The sequence below is a fragment of the Monodon monoceros genome, unplaced genomic scaffold (genome assembly GCF_005190385.1).
Source record: "Monodon monoceros isolate NGI ecotype Baffin Bay Population unplaced genomic scaffold, NGI_Narwhal_1 Super_Scaffold_21, whole genome shotgun sequence".
Classification (NCBI taxonomy): Eukaryota; Metazoa; Chordata; class Mammalia; order Artiodactyla; family Monodontidae; genus Monodon; species Monodon monoceros.
In genome coordinates this window covers 75,223,698-75,244,484 of record NW_021703778.1, presented here as the reverse complement: position 1 = coordinate 75,244,484, position 20,787 = coordinate 75,223,698, and the positions used below count along the sequence as shown (strand labels likewise).

The following is a 20,787-nucleotide window of genomic DNA, read 5'->3' as shown; positions in this document are numbered from 1 at the left end:
TGAAGACAAACATTCACCTTCTCCTATTTTGAAAGAAGTCAATCTCATCCATGAGGTGAGGAGTACAGAGAAAAGCTTGCTGGTTTACTGGAGTACAGTTTTTCACTGTCACTGGCTCTCCAATTTTCAGAAACCTATACCTATACAGATTATATGGATTAGGGTTCATTTTTATCAGGTGTGCCACTTGCTCTGTTTCACACAAAGGGAGAACTATACAAAAGAGCTATCCTTGACAGAATTTTCTAGAACTTTATCATGTCTGTAGAAGCAAGAATGATTATTGCATGGCTGTGGCTATTCACAAATGTTGTTTCAGGCCACATATACCTGAGTGGTGTCAGTGTTATAGAAGTCATTTTGTAGGCCTCTGCTACCAACTAGACTGAGTGGATTCTTTGCTTATATAGCTTTGTTTTACCTTTCTTTCAGATTACAAAAGAGTTATATATGTGTATGTGTGTGTGTGTGTGTGTGTGTGTGTGTGTGTATGTATATATATGTATTCAAAAAAGAAAACATAGAGAACACAGAAAAACACAAGTAAGGCAATGAAACTCAAATGCAATTTACCAGAGATAGCAGAACCTGTAAGAGTGTTTTCCACTAATTTGTGTCAAGTCAGAAGTGGACTGAACTCTTACAAATTGTTTTAAACCATTTTTGCTTTGTGTAAGTCAACGGCCCAGAGCAGTCATTAGACTAGCACAATTCAATGTCTGAGAGAGACACCATCTCCTAGCTTTCGCCTATGTGCAAAGCAGCTTACCTTCAATCAACTGTGACAGCTGTGTCCCAGTCACCAACGTCTCAGTGACATCGCTCTTTCGGGAGGCCTTTCGGTAGCGAACCCTGTAGCCAGTGATCTGCCCATTTTGTGTGGCTGGAGGAGGTGGCTGCCAGTGAATCACAATACTCTGGGAAAGACAAGATTATAGGGTAAAGACCGAATATATCAAATCTTGGTCCTGTTTTATGTATTATTACTCTGAATTCAGTGTGTAAGAGAAGGAACCATAAAAGCAATGGAGTGTTCAGACAGAGTCTTACTAAGTTATTTAATAATCACTCAAAAATAGTGTTTAATTTTAAAACCATCAAAGACCAAATGGGGAGACTGTATTTGTGGGCAGTATACGCTCGGCACTTTATTTTGCCAGAATGAAGACAGAGGGCAAAAGTCTCAGGAAAGTTTTTGAAGGAAAACGTAAGGTCAGAGCCATGTGGATTAGGAAGTAAACTACTGTTAGGTGTAAGGTTCTCTTCTACTTCCACTGTAGCAACAGCAAAATTAGACAATTTCTGTCTAAAACTTTTCAAAGAGGGGACTGTTAATCAACAGCTGTTTGTTTCTTAAAGGAAAAGGAGTCCCATAGTCCTTTTTGAAAGAACTGACTGTCTCAGTTGTCTATGCAGCCCAGTAGGGCTTCTGGATGTCTGAGAGGCACACATGGCCTTCAGTGCACAGTGAACTTGACCAGGAGGGACAGCTTCAGCAATGCAACCATCTGACAGACGTCTGCCTTTTATTCACACTGGGCTCACCTCACAGTACTAAACAGGCTATGGTATCATACACAACAACTTACTTCTTTCTACCTGTCACCAAGGTTCCGGATAGTTAACATCTAGGATGTCATGATTTACATAATAATAGCAATGTACTTGAAGAAAGGCTAAAGTAATTTTGCACAACAGAAAGGCAGTAAAGTTGAACAGAATCAACCAGAGTGGGCTTCTAAGCCCAGCTTTAAACTGGCAAGTGTAATATCTATGTTACTTTTTTTCTTTGCTTGATTATGATTGTTTTAATACAGAATCTCCCTCTCTATTTGCTCTCCTGAGGCAAACAGAAAATGAACAACAGCAATATAAAGTTTTACCTTTGAATTTCTTACTTCTAAAGACAGATTCTGAGGAGCAGCACTGGGAACTGCACAGGCAAAAAAAAAAGAAAAAAAAATTTCAATCACTCAGGTATCACCCATCATGTGACTGTTCTTGGCTGGACTTTATACAAATGCCACATCTCAAACACTGATATATAACCTGAAGGTCTAACCCAGCAGCCAGTGCCGTCATGTTGAAAGTATCTGGACAAGGTGTGGGGCCATATTTGATTCATTTAAAATAATGAGACCTGTTTACATATGCACCCATACCCAAGTCAGGCTGTACCTTTGGGAAGTCAGGTACTTATTTCAAGGATATGATAGTGACTGTAAAGTTTTCTAGACCCCAAATACATTCTGAATCTTTAACGTATTCTTTTGAATATTCTTGGGAGTAGCATATCTTTATCTTGGGATACATTTTCTGGAAACAAGTCTAATGACTATGGCAAATGAATCAACTGGGTAATATCACTATGAGTCCAAAATGTGATGTACACAAATCAATGAGCTTGGCTTTCTTGTGGGGTCCTAAACTGGTTTTAAAGGCAGTTTCCAAGTAGAGCAAAGAGATGTTTAAACAATGACAGTCCAGTTAAGAAACGATCTGGCTTCCCAAGGGAACTATGTAGCAGGGAACACTCATTCAGATGTGAGAAGTTTGGGACCACTGGTTAAAAAACAGCTGTATAACTTTAGCTTCTCACATATTAGAACATAAGACAAGGGTATCTCAAAGTTTATGGTCCACACACCCTCCAGTGTCTTCTTCTGTAGTAATTATAGGAAGCAAAGAAAATTTAAGTAAACCTGATTAGTTTCTTCTCCATCACAAAATGCTAACCTTGGCTTTTCTCTCCTAATCCATCCATGGAAATTTCTCCCTCCCATTCTCTGACATTTGGTGACCAGGCGTATAACTAAGTGCCCACTGAGCTACAGGCTTCTGGAGGACAGAGACTATTTCTTGTTCGCTGTTGAATCCTGTGCTAACAACAAAGTACATCAGGCCTCAACCAAGAGATTCAGGCACAGAGGGTCTGGAGAAGGACTTAGGAACCTGTGTTTTGAAAAAAGTCCATGGATGGTTTTGATCATCTCCCTGAACCTCTGACTTAGCTGCAAAGGCACCAACATAATTGTTGTTGCTGTCTTCTTCTTCATCATCAACACTACTGCCACCATCATAGCTAAGATCTGCTGCATGCTCCTACATGACAGGTACTTAATCCTTAAAACAATCCTACAAAGGAGTTTCTATTATTATTCCCATTTTATAGATGAGAAAACTATAGATGCAGCTCAGGAGAGTTAACTTGCTCAAGGTATTTGTTTCAGCTGGTATAGGAACTAAGATTTATCTTGCTCCGAACTGCTGCCCTTAACCACCATGCTGAGACACATTCAGTTCCCGTGACAGGCACTGTAGTCAGCATGCCAAGCCACTTAATGCCGTTAAAAGTGGCTCATGGGTAGATTTAAGAGCCTACCTCAAAAAACAGGGTAATGTAGTTGGCTAACCAAACTACAGTTTGCATTTATTTTTCCCAACTTTTTATCCTGAAAAATTGCAAGCACAAAGAGTGACAAGAAGAATACAATGAACACCATGCATTCTTTTCCTGGATTCACCAATTGTTAATATTCTGCCACATCTGCTTTATTTCTCTCATTATATTTACACATACATGTTTATCTATCTACATATTGTTTCTGGATGGCTGAGAGACAGTTACAGTCGTCATGATACTTCACTCCTAAATACTACAGTATGTATCTCCTAAGAACAAAAACATTCTCCAACAAAACGATAATACAGTGATCACACTAAAAATCTAATCAACACAAAAATATTACCTAATATACCTAATAACATATCTAATATTTAATAGTGACTGATACTATACCAACCTAACATTAAGTAATTGTACCAAGAGTGTCCTTTTTAGCTGTTTTAACTCCCAGAATCAAAGATCACACATGTTTTATTTTATTTCATGTGTCTTTACTTTCCTTTAATCTAGATTCTAGAACGATTCCCCTACTTTTTTTGTTTTTTTCATGAGACTAGTATTTTCTAAGAATTCAGGACAGTTTATTTAATTATTTGCAGAATGTCCATCAATTTCAATATGTCTAGTTATTTCATCATGATCATATTTAAATTAAACATTTTTGGCAGGGATACAACGTAGAGGAGAAGTTCTATCTTTCTCGATGCAACATATCACATGATGTCAGTCTGCTCCTTTGTTGGTGATGTGATGTCTGACTACCTGCTTAAAGGAGTCAAACTATAGCTTCTAAGGCATGCTTGTTTATGTATAAGGGCTATACACATATACACACATTTTTAAGAAAAAGACATTTTTGTTAACACTTGGATTTAGCTGAGTTTCAGGACATAATACATACACTAAGTGCAATAAACTGCTATTTTCTGTTCCACTTTAAAAACATTTTTTAAAAATGCTGGTCTTGACCAACTCAATCTTGTTGGCAGGCTGTACTTTGAAAACGACTGCTTTAGGGTCATAGGTATAAGCAAATATTCAGTCACAGGTGAGAAATAAACTGTCACAAAACCCTGAGGAATTTAAAAGACCTATTTGTATGCATCCAACATAGGAGCACCTCAAAACATAGGGCAAATGCTAACAGCCATAAAAGGGGAAATGGACAGTAACACAGTAATAGTAGGGGACTTTAACACCCCACTTTCACCAATGGATAGATCACCCAAAACGAAAAAAAATAAGGAAACACAAGCTTTAAATGATCCATTAAACAAGAAGGACTTGATATTTATAGGACATTCCATTCCAAAACAACAGAAAACACTTTCTTCTCAAGTGCTCATGGAACATTCTCCAGGATAGATCATATATTGGGTCACAAATCAAGTCTTGGTAAATTTAAGAAAATTGAAATCGTATCAAGTATCTTTTCCGACCACAGTGCTATGAGACTAGATATCAATTACAGGAAAAAAAACCTGTAAAAAATACAAACACATGGAAGGTAAACAATACACTACTAAATATCCAAGAGATCACTGAAAAAAATCAAAGAGGAAATCAAAAAATACCTAGAAACAAATGACAATGAAAACGCAACGACCCAAAACCTATGGGATGCAGCAAAAGCAGGTCTAAGAGGGAAGTTTATAGCAATACAATCCTACCTCAAGAAACCAGAAACATCTCAAACAACCTAAACTTACACCTAAAGCAATTAGAGAAAGAACAAAAAAAACCCAAAGTTAGCAGAAGGAAAGAAAACATAAGATCAGATCAGAAATAACTGAAAAAGAAATGAAGGAAACAATAGCAAAGATCAATAAAACTAAAAGCTGGTTCTTTGATAAGATAAACAAAATTGATAAACCATTAGCCAGACTCATCAAGAAAAAAAGGGAGAAGACTCAAACCAATAGAATTAGAAATGAAAAAGGAGAAGTAACAACTGACTGTATTTCTGACACTGCAGAAATACAAAGGATCATGAGAGATTACTACAAGCAACTCTATGCCAATAAAATGGACAACCTGGAAGAGATGGACAAATTCTTAGAAAAGCACAACCTTCCAAGACTGAACCAGAAAGAAATAGAAAATATAAACAGAACAGTCACAAGCACTGAAATTAAGACTGTGATTAAAAATCTTCCAACAAACAAAAGCCCAGGACCAGATGGCTTCACAGGCGAACTCTAACAAAAATTTAGAGAAGAGCTAACACCTATCCTTCTCAAACTCTTCCAAACTATAGCAGGGGGAAGAACACTCTCAAACTCATTCTATGAGGCCACCATCACCCTAATACCAAAACCAGACAAAGATGTCACAAAAAAAGAAAACTACAGGCAAATATCACTGATGAACATAGATGCAAAAATCCTCAACAAAACACTAGCAAACAGAATCCAACAGCACATTAAAAGGATCATACACCATGATCAATGGGGTTTGTCCCAGAAAAGGAAGGATTCTTCAATATACTCAAATCAATCAGTGTGATAAACCACATTAACAAATTGAAGGAGAAAAACCATATGATCATCTCAATAGATGCAGAAAAAGCTTTCAACAAAATTCAACACCCATTTATGATAAAAAACCCTCCAGAAAGTAGGCACAGAGGGAACTTACCTCAACATAATAAAGGCCATATATGACAAACCCACAGGCAACATCGTTCTCAATGGTGAAAAACTGAAACCATGTCCACTAAGATCAGGAAAAAGACAAGGCTTGCTAAAAAGACAAGGTTTCTCTTTAGCCACAGCAATCACAGAAGAAAAAGAAACAGAAGGAATCCAAATTGGAAAAGAAGAAGTAAAGCTGTCACTGTTTGCAGATGACATGATACTATACTATACACAGAGAATCCTAAAGATGCTACCAGAAAACTACTAGAGCTAATTAATGAATTTGGTAAAGTAGTAGGATATAAAATTAATGCACAGAAATCTCTGGCATTCCTATACACTAATGATGAAAAATCTGAAAGAGAAACTAAGGAAACACTCCCATTTACCACTGCAGCAAAAAAAATAAAATACCTAGGAATAAACCTACCAAAGGAGACAAAAGACATGTATGCAGAAAACTATGACACTGATGAAAGAAATTAAAGATGATACAAATATATGGAGAGATATACCATGTTCTTGGAGTGGAAGAATCAACACTGTAAAAATGACTATTCTACCCAAAGCAATCTACAGATTCAATGCAATCCCTATCAAACTACCAATGCTATTTTTCACAGAACTAGAACAAACAATTTCACAATTTGCATGGAAACACAAAAGACCCCGAATAGTCAAAGCAATCTTGAGAAAGAAAAACGGAGCTCGAGGAATCAGCCTCCCTGACTTCAGACTATATACTACAAAGCTACAGTAATCAAGACAGTATGGTATTGGCACAAAAACAGAAATATAGATCAGTGGAACAGGATAGAAAGCCCAGAGATAAACCCACTCACATATGGTCACCTTATCTTTGACAAAGGAGGCAAGAATATACAATGGAGAAAAGACAGCCTCTTCAATAAGCTGTGCTAGGAAAACTGGACAGCTACATGTAAAAGAATGAAATTAGAACACTCCCTAACACCATACATAAAAATAAACTCAAAATGGATTACAGACCTAAATGTAAGGCCAGACACTATCAAACTCTTAGAGGAAAACATAGGCAGAACACTCTATGACATAAATCACAGCAAGATCCTTTTTGACCCACCTCGTAGAGAAATGGAAATAAAAACAAAAATAAACAAGTGGGACCTAATGAAACTTAACAGCTGTTGCACAGCAAAGGAAACCATAAAAAGACGAAAAGACAACCCTCAGAATGGGAGAAAATATTTGCAAACGAAGCAACTGACAAAGGATTAATTTCCAAAACTGACAAGCAGCTCATGCAGCTCAATATAAAAAAAATAAACAACCCAATCCCAAAATGGGCAGAAGACCTGAATAGACATTTGTCCAAAGAAGATATACAGATTGCCAACAAACACATGAAAGGATGTTCAACATCACTAATTATTAGAGAAATGCAAATCAAAACTACAATGAGGTATCACCTCACACCAGTCAGAATGGCCATCATCAAAAAATCTACAAACAATAAATGCTGGAGAGGGTGTGGAGAAAAGGGAACCCTCTTGCACTGTTGGTGGGAATGTAAATTGATACAGCCACTATGGAGAACAGTATGCAGGTTCCTTAAAAAACTAAAAATAGAACTAACATACGACCCAGCAATCCCACTACTGGGCATATACCCTGAGAAAACCATAATTCAAAGAGAGTCATGCACCAAAATGTTCACTGCAGCTCTATTTACAATATCCAGGACATGGAACCAACCTAAGTGTCCATCGACTGATGAATGGATAAAGATGTGGCACATATATACAATGGAATATTACTCAGCCATAAAAAGAAACGAAATTGAGTTATTTGTAGTGAGGTGGATGGACCTAGAGACTGTCATACAGAGTGAAGTAAGTCAGAAGAGGAAAACAAATACCGTATGCTAACACATATATATGGAATCTTAAAAAAAAAAAAAAGGTTCTGAAGAACCTAGGGTTAGGACAGGAATAAAGACACAGACATAGAGAATGCACTTGAGGACATGGGGAGGGGGAAGCGTAAGCTGGGATGAAGTGAGAGAGTGGCAGGGACATATACACACTACCAAATGCAAAACAGGTAGCTAGTGGGAAGCAGCTACATAGCACAGGGAGATCAGCTCGATGCTTTGTGCCCACCTAGAGGGGTGGGATAGGGAGGGTGGGAGGGAGATGCAAGAGGGAGGAGATATGGGGATATATGTATATGTATAGCTGATTCACTTTGTTATACAGCAGAAACTAACACACCACTGTAAAGCAATTATACTCCAATAAAGATGTTAAAAAAAAAAAAAGACCTATTTGGCAGGCAAATATGATTATTAAGTAGAGCAAGCCCAGCCTTCCAACAGCCCTGGGATGGTCTGTGCTATGAACAAGCAATAATATTTACTTATACAAAAGCATCTAGTAAAAATAAAAATACAGAGAAACTATTCAGTGCCAGGCACTACATGTTCTATGCTCTCTCACTGGATCTTTACAGCAACCCAATGAAGTTGGTATTATAAATTTCACATATAAGGAAACATGCTCAGACATGTGAAGTGACTTGACTGAAGTCACACTACTAGAACTGGTATCTGAACCAGTTCAGATGTCAAGTCTCCTTGACATCAAAGCCCATGATCTCGCTACTATGCCACCAGCGCCCCCAAGCATGGTATTTTGTTCCAGAGGAAGAAAGACTCACCATCTGAAAATGTTCGAACAGCAACATCTTGTGTGGAGACTCCAGGACCATGTTTATTGTAGGCCACCACTCGGAAACTATACTCTGTATATTTTTTCAACCCGTTAATGGTGTGGGAGTGACTTGAAACATCAACATCCTTGAATAAAATAAAACAATTTATATATACACAACTCAAGCCAAAAGAAATGCTGCAAAATAAAGAACTATACAAATTCTATATTTGACATAATGCAGATTTTTGTCCCTTTTACAGAATATTATTTAACATTATTTAATATTATTTAACAGTTAAATATTATTTAACAGTTAAAGCAAATTAATCATAAGCACTGCAGTTTGCTGAGAAATACTCCTTGATGTTTAGGAGCCCTTGCTGGCAAAAACTACAGAATAAACCTTTGTACCAGGAAATAGAATCTATCAACTTTTCATTTCTTATACATATTTCTAGACAAGCAGGTATTGAGTTTAGGAAATATATTTCAACTCTACTATTCCAATCAATGCATTAAAAAAATGGCTTCCTATTATACCTGTTCTTTATCAGTTCCTTTTTCCATGTAGTACAGTTTGTAATTCTGAATTTCCCCATTTCCAGACAATGGTGTTTCCCAGGTGACAGTAATGGAAGTAGGTGAAGTTGCATACGCTCGGATGTTAGGTGCTGGGCCAGGGAGCTGAACTAGAAAGAAAATTTCAAGACAGTAAGACATAAATAAAATTTACTGCATCCCTCAAGACCATTCTCAGCAATAATGACACACTATGGTTTTTTTTTTTAATTTAATTAATTAATTATTTATTTTTGGCTGCGTCCGGTCTTCGCTGCTGCACGTGGGTCTTCTCTAGTTGCAGCGAGTGGGGACTACTCTTCATTGCGGTGCATGGGCTTCTCACTGAGGTGGCTTCTCTTGTTGAAGAGCATGGGCTCTAGGCACGTGGGCTTCAGTAGTTGTGGCATGTGGGCTCAGTAGTTGTGGCTTCCAGGCTCTAGAGTGCAGGCTCAGTAGTTCTGGCACACAGGCTTAGTTGCTCCGCGGCATGTGGGATCTTCCCGGACCAGGACTCGAACCTGTGTCCCCTGCGTTGGCAGGCTGATTCTTAACCACTGTGCCACCAGGGAAGCCCTGGCTATGTTTTTAAAACAATAAAAACTACGAAAACAAGCGTTCTGACTGAAGTGGTTTCAGGATAATATCTAATTAAATGATTTCCCTCTTTATGACTGAAAAACCAAAAATCATCTGTGATGTATCTCAAATTTATTCAAAGAAAAAAGTGAACAGTGCAGAATTCTTCTTGTGGTTTATAAAATCCTAGTTTTGCAGTGGGACTGAAGCACATAAAAGCAAACATCACAAAAAGAGAGCCTTCTTTTACCAGGCTCTGGGCATACAATGAATGATGGACAGAGTCCCTGCCCACAAAGAACTCCCAGTCTAGAGGGAAGTCAGACATACAGTTACAAAGAAGATCCTAAGTGCTGATAGATTAGGTAACGTCTGTAATGAAAACTGAAAGAAGAGAGTACACAATTCTGCTTTGGGTGGGGGTGGTTATAAAAGGGAAGGATTGGTGAGGACTTCCGGGGAGCAGGAAGCATGAGTAGTTTTCTCAGCCACCAAAAGGGAAACTGATCCAATCAATTTGGACATAACAGGTAAGAAGACAGTGTCATGTGGTTCAGGGTGAAACAAGAATGGATATGGGAGAAAGAATGCTGCAAAGGATGACAAGAGCCAGATAAAGGAGAACCTCTAAGGCCCTGCTATGAGTTTGGATTATTTCTTGCAGGTGTTAGGTAATTACTGAAAAATTTTGAGCAGGAACATGACATGATCAGATCTGCATTTAAAAAGAACATGTGAAAACATGCATGGAAGAAAAACAATAATGGCACAAGACTAGATAAATAATAATTTTAAAAATAGCCACCATTTATTGAATGCTTGCAATCAGTCCAGCATTAAGTGCTTTACATTTATTTAAATTACATCTTATTTAATCTGTGCACTAACCCAAATGAGACGGATACTGTTATCATCCCTACTTATGGATGAGGCTGAGAGGTTAAGAACCATTCCCAAAAGATGGAAAAGTTGGCGGGTAGTGGAGCTAGGAGCTGAGCACTTCCTCGTTCTAAAACGTGGACTCAGGAAAACCAGTTAGGGGATTATGACAACACCCTCTGTGGGATGATGTGACTGGAAGATCCCACGATTGGCTGGCTGACTGTCTGCCCAGCTCTAAATCCTACAACAGCTCACATCCTTTATTACTATATTCTTTTTGTCTGACTGACAGGTTCCAGTCCCAGTTTATACACAAATCCTGGCAGGTGCCTATATCTACACTTTGGTGGATACTCTGTATCTGAAAACCATTTCTCTGGTGCCACTGCTTCTGTAACAGACATCCATTAGATTTAAGGAAAGGGGAAAAAACGAACAAAATGTAAAACAAGCTGGCTTGCTTAAATAACAGCATGACAGTTGAAGATTCGTTTTCCTACCAAAGCAGAGAAACCTGAATATGGTTTTCTGGCAGTTGTTTGCTTTATTTAGGCATGAATCATGTTATTCACTTAAGAGCATATTTTGTGCAGCCTGACAGGTGGGAATTGTTCACACTTCTGCTGCTATGGAAAACTTTCCCCTAACTTTTTAAAAGGGAAGGAGAACAGAACAAATTCCCTTGAAATCACTTTCAGTATATTCATTGGCTAAATGTAGGCAAAGATGATCCTAAAATAGGAGCTAGTAAATTCTTTCATTTCATCTGTACAGTGGCATTAAAAAAATGGAAAAAAATTTAAGTTGGTTTGAAAAGCTAAAAATGTAAACTATTTTCCCAAGGCTGACTCCCACACTTACGGCCCCTCCCACCTGCCCCCAAGCTGAATACCTCCAGATAAAATGCAAATCTCTCTCCACTAACTCCTCTTTTGCCAAAACATGTTATAGTCACTCTCTACCCCTAAAATACTCTCACCAGAATCTGCTGACCCTTCCATCTATATTCTTATTTAGCTACTTTCGTTTAATCGAATTCCTTGAATAAATGATTGTGCTGCCTACTTTCCTTGTGATGACTGTACATCACATCATTGCCCGTTTACTTGTCTGGTGCTGGTACCAAACTGTAAGCTCCTTGTGAACAGAAGTCAAGTCTTACTCGTCTTTACATCTTGCTGCCTAGCATGGTGCCTGGCACATGACAGGCACTCAATAAATCTCTTTTTTCATCTCTAACTTGACAATGCCCCTTCTAGTCCAGTGGCTCTCAATAGTTTGACTTGTAAGTTCTGAAATGATAATGAAAACCACAGGCTCTTTCCCAAGGAAAATGTGAAGATGTACAGACACACAAATATTTTCATGTATCTTCAGAAGGTTCATGGCCCCAGGATTGAACCCTGAAACTGAATCAAATTCAGTGGTCTTTTCCTTTACTTTCATCATGACTCACCTTGCATGTGCACTGTTTGTCCTATTTTGGGGTGGGGTCAAGCAGTGTCCTTCCCCAAGAATGCTTGCTCTAAGCCAAATGCTTTAAGGCCAACCTCAGGTCTCATGTTTTTCTAGGAACCTGACTTGATATACCTAACTTTTACAGTAACTCTTCCTTGTTCTGTATTCCATTATCTCTCATGAATGACGCCTGTATGTGAGAGTTAATGTAGGAAAATTGAGTTTTGCTTCGTGGCTTGAGTGTGAAATCTAATAGAGTTCCTGCTCTCATCTGAACACAGTAACCATGAAATTCAACATCCTTTCCCTGCAGCAAGAACACATTCTTTCCTTAAATCAACACTGCCCCCCCCCCGCCCCCTGCTCTCTGTTGGCCCTCTTGTTTTTGCTTGGGTTTGATTCCTGATCTTTAAGCTCTATTACTGGAATGATCAATGGCCTCCTATATTGACTGCTCATTCTTTAAGGGGAGAATTCCTATCTTGTCCATCCTCTGCATCTCTTATAGTTTTTGCAGTGCCTGGTAGAGGAGGTCCTCAATAACTGTTTGACGGGTAAATGATTTGCTGCAGCATTAGAAAGTAAAGTTCCACAGCTTTTCGACTTCACCTATTCTACCCATCAGGCAGAGTCCTTGAATTATTTCCATAGTTTCAGCGGTAAATTCATTTAATATGCTTAGTTCCCTGGTCAGTAGCTTTCATGAATTTATCTCCCATGCTCCCTAGCTGAAGTAAAATTTTGTTACTGCAAGTTTGTTAATACAGAAACACTAGTGCAGTTAACAGTAAAAGAAATCTGGAGAAGGATCCAAGGAAAAACAGTGGCTCATGTTGAAAGGTAAAAGTGTAGAAGAAAGCCTCATGAGATAAGCATTAATTCTGATTTGACTGCTTCTTGTCATTTCTGGCCTATAGTTTAAAACCAAAATTTAAGACACAGAAGACATTTCTAAGATAAATCAACTTGACACTCATTTCAGTTGGAGAAAATCTTAAGAAATGTAACTGGAAGTAACATTATTTAGCACAAAAGACAGCAGGTCCAAAGTAAAGCCCTGAAGAGATTCCAAAGAGTGTGGTATGTATAAAGATCAGGGCAATCCCGTTGAACAATGATTAAATACCTACTTCCTATGTGAGGCACTGCATTAGATATGGTGGGAAATAAAAGGATAGAAAAGACTCTGTCCTTGCCATAAAATTAATGAGATATATTCATAACCATAATTCAAGGAAGAAAATGATAATGTATCTTAGGACTGTCGAGATACAATATTAGATAAGATCAGAGGGAAGGTTCTAGGAAGGCATCTGAGCTAGTCTTAAAGGATCAGTGAAATTTGGGTGTCTATCAGCAGAATTATATTGTCTTACACTATTTGCTACTGCTTGATGTGAATTAATTTGATCTCCCGTAACTATTTTGTAAGGACCTTGAAGGTGAGGAACTGTTATCTTCTGCACTCCTATGGTATGCCAGGCTATATATAAGGTAGCCCTTCATACAGGTCTCCCTATAGGTGGGGCTGACAGAGAGGTGGGAGACTTACCCTCAGGCTGTGTTTCTACTCGTAGTGGAGCTGAACTCTCTCCGGAGCCATGTTTATTTTGAGCCATAACTCTAAAGATGTACACAGTCGCTGGCATTAGGTTTTGGATGGTTACCTGCATTTCTCCGGGGCGACTGGTATTTTCAACACGTTCCCTTTGGAGAAAGAGGGATCGATTAGGAAAATTTCCAGAATGTGCAGTTTCATTTTCATTGTAATGCCTATAGATACCATATGACATCAAAATCTTAATAAATCTAAGTCAAATTGACTCTCAAAAAAGGAAACTTTTGGGGGTGAAACAGTGCACAGAATATGGACGCTGGCAAAGAGCAATGTCATACATGTCTGATAAATCGCTGGTGTTCTTGCTTAAACATTACTGATATTGCTGGCTATAATCACAACTTCCTTTCAGAAAAGACACAAAGAGTCTTCTTGGTGCCATCTCAAATGGGGCAGCTGGTCACCAATTCTGTACGCTTTAGGAATCACTGAATTTTAAGGGGTTATCCTCAGGGAGACATATAGAAGGTGATTATAGGTATGACCCAATTTTCACGGACAGTATCAAAGAATGCTGTGTATCTTCTGGATAACAGACTCTCAATAAAAAGAAAATTAGAGATTATCACTTTCAAAACTGAGAACAAAACATTAACAATTTAAATGAATCCAGTCTATAAAATAAGCTAATCATGACTCTGATTTTATTTTATTATTATTATTTTTTTTGCGGTACGCGGGGCTCTCACTGTTGTGGCCTCTCCCGCCGCGGAGCACAGGCTCCGGACGCGCAGGCCCAGCGGCCATGGCTCACGGGCCCAGCCACTCCGCGGCATGTGGGATCCCCCGGACCGGGTCACGAACCCGTGTCCCCTGCATCGGCAGGCAGACCTCCAACCACTGAGCCACCAGGAAAGCCCATGCCTCTGATTTTTATAATTTATTTCTTAAAACAAAAAATCTTCTTGAATGATTTTCAAACTGATTTGAAATGTTTAACAAATCTTATCACAAACAGTACAAATGGCCAGTGGTCTAGTGTTATGAGATGAAAACATAAAAACAGTTATCAGGTAGGTTCTTAAAAAAGGTGGCCTCCAGGCTCTATTTTGGGGGTCTCTGTGTCCACACTTGGGCCCATAATTATGCTCAGTATACTGTACTCACTATAACAAAAACCAGATTATATTTGCTTTCAACAAATATTGTAAAGGAAAATAATTGCTTTAGACAAATAGCTGGTCTTTAAGAATTACTGATCATGTGAGGAAAGATCTGTGTCTATCTTGAGAGAGCAATAAAAGGGCCCAAAACTACTCTGTGGAAGAAATTATTTAAAATTACCTAATAATCTGTTGAATTAAATTCTTACTTTAAAATACTGATAATTTTCCCTGAAGCTACTGATTAAGATTTGTTTAGTTCTACGTGACCATATGCCAATTTGTCTGATTGTGTGTGAACATTTGCATTTCGGAGATGTGAGCGTTTTTCAATAGTTTTCTATAGTTCTTTAAATTATGTTATTTTAATTAAAACAAACAAACAGTACCCACCCACAACGTATTTATAAAGGTTGTCTGTCTACAGTCAGTTAGGTCCATTGGAAAAGAATATCATGGTAATAAAAGTTATTGCTCAGAGACACTTGGGATATCTATAGATATTATTTTCTCTTCAGCTAAACCTCTAAATCACAAGATTTAGAAGGAGAGTATCAACTGATTTCTTATGCTGTGAGGTTTCTGACACTTGATCCAATTACAAATGCCATCTAAAAGGAAGTATGGTATTTGACATTTCATTAAACTAACAGCTCCACGCCAGAGCACAGAATAGTCTGTTTCGCTCACTGTACATGAAACTTTAAACAAGTTCTCTCTCAGAAAGACAGCGGGGGCGGGGAGGGGGGCACTATCTTACTTTAAATAAAAGTGAAAGAGTGTTCATTCATGTTCACATACCACAGAAGCACTAGCAGAAGGCTCACACACAGAAGTACCATCGCAAATGTGTACTGAATGAATGAATGGAAATTTGCCTTTTGATGTGTAAATGATATACTAATGATATCACGTTTATCTTTTTGTTTGTTCCTATGTAAAAGGGGAAAATACCTAGAACAAATTTCTACAGAAGCATTACAATAAGAAAAAATCAGTAGTAGGTATGATTCCCTAAGACGAAACATCTAGCACCTGAAAAGGCTTCTAACAGTAGATTGGTCTGAGGTCCCAGAACCAAGTGTCTGTCTAGAAAAAAACTTTTGACTTCAGGAAAGATCCAGGGTGAGTTATGAAGGACAATTCTCATAAATGTGTGAGGTTACGATGGGTCTTAGGTTAGAATGTCTTAGCTAAGAGTCAAAAGAGAAAGAAAAAGATACACTTTATACTAAGACAGTGCTGGGCCAGAAGTTAGGAGCTCCAATTCTAGTTCTGGCAACACTACTAGCTTGCTAGGGAATAGTAGGAAAGTCACCAATTCTTTCTGGGCTTCAGTTTCTTCATGTATTAAATGAAAGAATGAGCCCAGGGTGGTGAACTTTTTCTTAAAGGGCTTGATAGTAAATATCTACAGGCCAAGATGCCAAATGAAAAATATTACCAACCATCTCCACAGTTAAAAATCCAAGTATAACTTTAGTTGCTCCTCCCTATCCACAGTTCTGAATCTGGAATTCAACCAATTGTGGATCATGTAGTACTGTACCATAGTACAGAAAAATCCACATATAAGTGGATGTGTGCAGTTCAAACCCATGTCGTTCAAGGGTCAACTGTAGTTACTTGTATAACCTATTAAAATGTAACCGTTTGAAAATGTAAAAACTATTCTTAGCTCTTGGGCCATAAAAATAACAAGTTTGATTTGGCCCAGGGTCTATAGTTTGCCAGCTCCCAGACTAGACTAACAGATATGTAAGGCTTTGTCCAACTCTAAGATGCTATTAATTTCTGGAATAACTTACGCTGTACTTTCCATTTGGTGGCTAACAGAAAATACTGCTGTTTACATTAAAGGCATTGAAAAAAAAAGGTGAACGTTTCATAGGTGGAATGGCAGAGGAAGAACCCTCTGGAATTTCAGGAAACTCAGGTACCCAACAGAATTATATAGCTCATGACCAAGGCACATAATGCCACCTGGTGGTTGAATTATCAAATGCAGGAAGTAGGGGAATTCGTAAATGCAGGCAGCGGCATATATCCTCACATCGAAATGTTTTAAGTCTATGAAGATAATGTCTATGAAGACCTTCATTTTTTAGATGAGAAAATTTAACTTATAAAGGTTAAATAAGTTTTGTTTATAAAACAAGTAACAGGGATCTAGTCTTTGACTTAGTGTTATTTCTATTCTTTCATTGCTTCTATTCAGAAATCATAAAGTAATGAAGCGACAAAAATTATTATTACAATCTCCAAGAATATTCCTTTGAAATATTCCCCAGATTTATTGTCTGTTCCAAGTCACTGCTGTCATCTTCATCTGGGCCTACCACATGCCTAGATCAACCTAACTACTACTGATCTGTCTCCCTGACTCCACTGCTTTTCCTCTCTAATCTTATGCAGTGCCCTCCAAGTACTGCTAATAAAAGCTGTTTAATAAAACCACAGTGTACACTTGCTCAGAAGTCTAAAATGGTCCCTTCTTAACTGATTGTCAAAATTCTTACTGGCATTCCAACACTTGGCTCCAAACTTCCACTTTATTGTAATCTCTTACTAATTCTGACCAAAAACTCTAGGCCAGAGCTTTCTTACTTTCCCTTCCTTCCAACAACACAAATTAAATTGGATCTTCCTTGCACCTCCTCTTTCTTCACATATACTTGCCCTGTCCTCCCGCCCCTGCCAATTTATCTTCTACATTTTTTCAATTCCAACTTCATTTATTAATCATCCCTGCTTATTTCAACACATGATTCACTAATAAGTGACAGATTTTCATTAAAAACAAAAGTATATATAATTAAAAGTCCTAGTTTTTCTCCCTCCTTAAAACCTGTTCCACCCTGAGACCTAAAGGTGGCATGTAGACCTGTATCTTGACATTTTGGGCAAGATAATTCTTTGTTTTGGTGGGTGGGGGGGAGCTGTCCTGTACATTGTAGGATGTTTATCAGCATCTCTGGCTTCTACTCACTAGACAGCAGTAAACATCCCCTCCCACCTCAGCTGCAATAACCAAAAATGTCAGCAGACATTGCCAAATGCCCACTGGGAGATGGGGGGCAAATCTGTCCCTGGTTGAGAATCACTGACCTAGGCATTTATATACACATCAAAATATATAGATATAAGTCATTAAAAAAATTCCTGCATCATACTTCATATGGATATACATATATTAACTATATGCCCATTCCTCTACCAGTGGACATTTACTTTGTTTTTTTTTAATCCTTACAAATAATGCTACATAAACATTTTTTATGAGTGCCCTATGTGTATGTATATTGGCATATCTATAGGACAGACACCTAGAAGTGTAATTGTTGGGTTGAAAGGAACGTGCATTAAAAATTTTTTTTTAATTCTGCCAAATCACCTTCTCCAAAGGCTCCTCTAACTTATACTACCACCAAGAGCCTAGATTGGATTTAATCCCAACATTCAGCTCACTTAACACTGGATATTATCAACTTAAAATTTCTGCCAGCCTTACATGTGAAAAATGGTAACTCATCATTTTGTATTTCCAAGATTGTTAGTAATCGTGAAAACTTTTTTTTTGAACTTTAATGGGCTTTCCACTAACTTCTTTGAGGCACCTACTTATACCATCTGCCTCTTGAGATATGTCTTTTACTTGTGATTTGTAGAAGTTCTTTATATAGACTGGATATCAATACAATCTTCTACAAATGTTAAATTTTTTCCCAGCTTATCAGTTGATAATTTGATTTTTTTATTATGTTTTATCACATGGAATTTTACAGTTATATAATAAACTGTCAATCTCTCCTATATGGTTCCTGAATTTTCTGTCTTCCTTTAAAAGATATATTAAGTGATGAAAATAGTTTCTATATTTTCTTCTAATACACTTAGAAGTTTTAAAAATACGTCTTGATACATCTATAACTTGTTGTTATACGTAAGACAGAGATACAACTTTATTCCTTCTATTAAATGGAGGTTAATTATCTCAACATTTCTTGAATAATTATTATTTCTCCATTCATTAGAATTACTCACTTAACAAGTATTTATTTATACTTGTAGTGCTACTTATAAGCCAGGCTCTGTTCCAGGTGATGGTGATACTCCACTGAACAAGACAAACACCATGAGTGCATTAATATGAAGAGAAAATTTCTGAGTATTAAGTGTTCTGAAGAAACACAACACAAAAGCTAAAAAACAAAATATGGTGGTATGTTACAGTGATGTTCTGGTAAATGTTTAACAACTGGCTCTGGTTTGTAGCACTTCTCACTGTAAATACTCCCTCTACCCAATTCTGAACTACTGAGCCATGTCATTGGGTTTGCAAAATTTCCTGAAAATTTAACAACTGGCTTGGGAACAAGCCACCAAGTGCCCCGCTGTGCGACAGTGACCAAGGGGTTAAACTGGGTGGGTAGTCATGGAAGACCTGAGAAGGGATCATCTGAGGATGACAGACAAGAAGCCAGACAGTTATTTGTGAGGGAAATGCAGTTCTGGTGGAAGGAACAACAAGGGCAAAGGCCCTGTGATGCACATAAGCTTGCTTCTGAGGAATTACCAAAAGCTTTTTTCCTTCTGTGTAATCCCATGACGTTTGCAATGCGATCTAAAAGCCTACTGGAAACATTTTAAGACAGGTTCTGTTTGGTAGTAATATCTTGCCTTTCTGGGACTAGCTCTACGTTTCCTTATCTTTGTGACTCCCCAAACATCCAGTGCGGTGTTCGGATGAACATTCTATGACCCTGGGAGCAGCTCCACCTATCTGACTCAAATTACGTCACTCAGATGTCTCAAGAGTATTAAACCAAGGGGTACTGACTTGACGAAGGTGCCTATACTTGCTGAACTTGCCAGTCTGGTATTAAATACAATATATATCAAATCTAAGCACCCTTGTAGAAATACAAGCTTTATTTCATGGGTTAGGGCCATAACCAAGACAGATTATTTTAGTTTTCTTATTTTGGCGTGAAGTAACAGCACAATGAAGGAATCTACTCAGCAATATTCAGAGTACACAGTCAGCATGTGGCATGGTACCTCCCAAAGAGTTTATAACCTGGTTGGGAAAACAACACAAATACACATAAAATAACAGAAGAGTAACAACTATGGTAGTATTAGATCATGTGTTATCATAATTAAGTGCCAATATCAGTGGCACAGACATACATACAAGAGAAAAGCTGTATGTGCTGAAAAAGGTAGAGAAAGATTTATGAGGGCTTCATGGGGCTTAGTCTGGGCCAAGAAAGATTAACTGAATTTTAGTTTCAGTTGAAAAACGCTTTTTTCAAGGGGGAGGTGACTGAAGAGAACAGACTGGGAAAATAGGCTGCATTGTGACAGGAATTAGACTGGTTTCATTAGAAAGTGAGCTAAACTGGGGTTAAAGGAAAATAAGGTTGGATAGATAAAACAAAGGTAGACTGTGGAGTAAAGCAGCCTGGTGATTCTGGAGAATCTCCAAAAGCAATGGAGAGGCAACGTGAGTTCCTGAAAGAGGTGGAGATGGACAGAAATTTAATGAAATGCTGTTTTAGGAAAATGAGTCACTAAATACTCTTGTGTCATCAAGGAGACACCCCCCCACCCCACCCCAGAGCTCAGCAACCCACATCCGTGTATGGGTACAGACAGATATTCATTAAGATTACTTTAATAACTACCTTAATTTCTAGAATCTGAAAGTTCTAAGAAAGACATAGCCTATGGGTTGTGCTTGACTGACTCTTAATGAAAAAACGGTAGCCCTGGTTACATTTTAATACTTCTAACTTAAATAACTCTCTCCCCAAGTCATCCCAGAGAGGCAGGAAAGAATACCAGGACT

The 20,787-nt window shown here is 38.0% G+C and overlaps 1 protein-coding gene across 5 annotated transcripts in view; it reads right to left on the bottom strand.

The window, feature by feature from the left end:
* The window catches only part of NEO1 (neogenin 1), a 240,200-nt gene that overhangs the window by 43,853 nt on the left and 175,560 nt on the right, over positions 1–20,787 (bottom strand). For all 5 annotated transcript variants that reach the window (XM_029239259.1, XM_029239260.1, XM_029239256.1 and 2 more), the window contains exons 9-13: positions 13,765–13,919; positions 9,276–9,424; positions 8,740–8,878; positions 1,884–1,933; positions 770–917 (exon numbers count right to left, since the gene is read on the bottom strand). In XM_029239259.1, the coding sequence (XP_029095092.1) occupies positions 770–917; positions 1,884–1,933; positions 8,740–8,878; positions 9,276–9,424; positions 13,765–13,919 (641 nt within the window). The remainder of the gene's footprint in view (positions 1–769; positions 918–1,883; positions 1,934–8,739; positions 8,879–9,275; positions 9,425–13,764; positions 13,920–20,787) is intronic.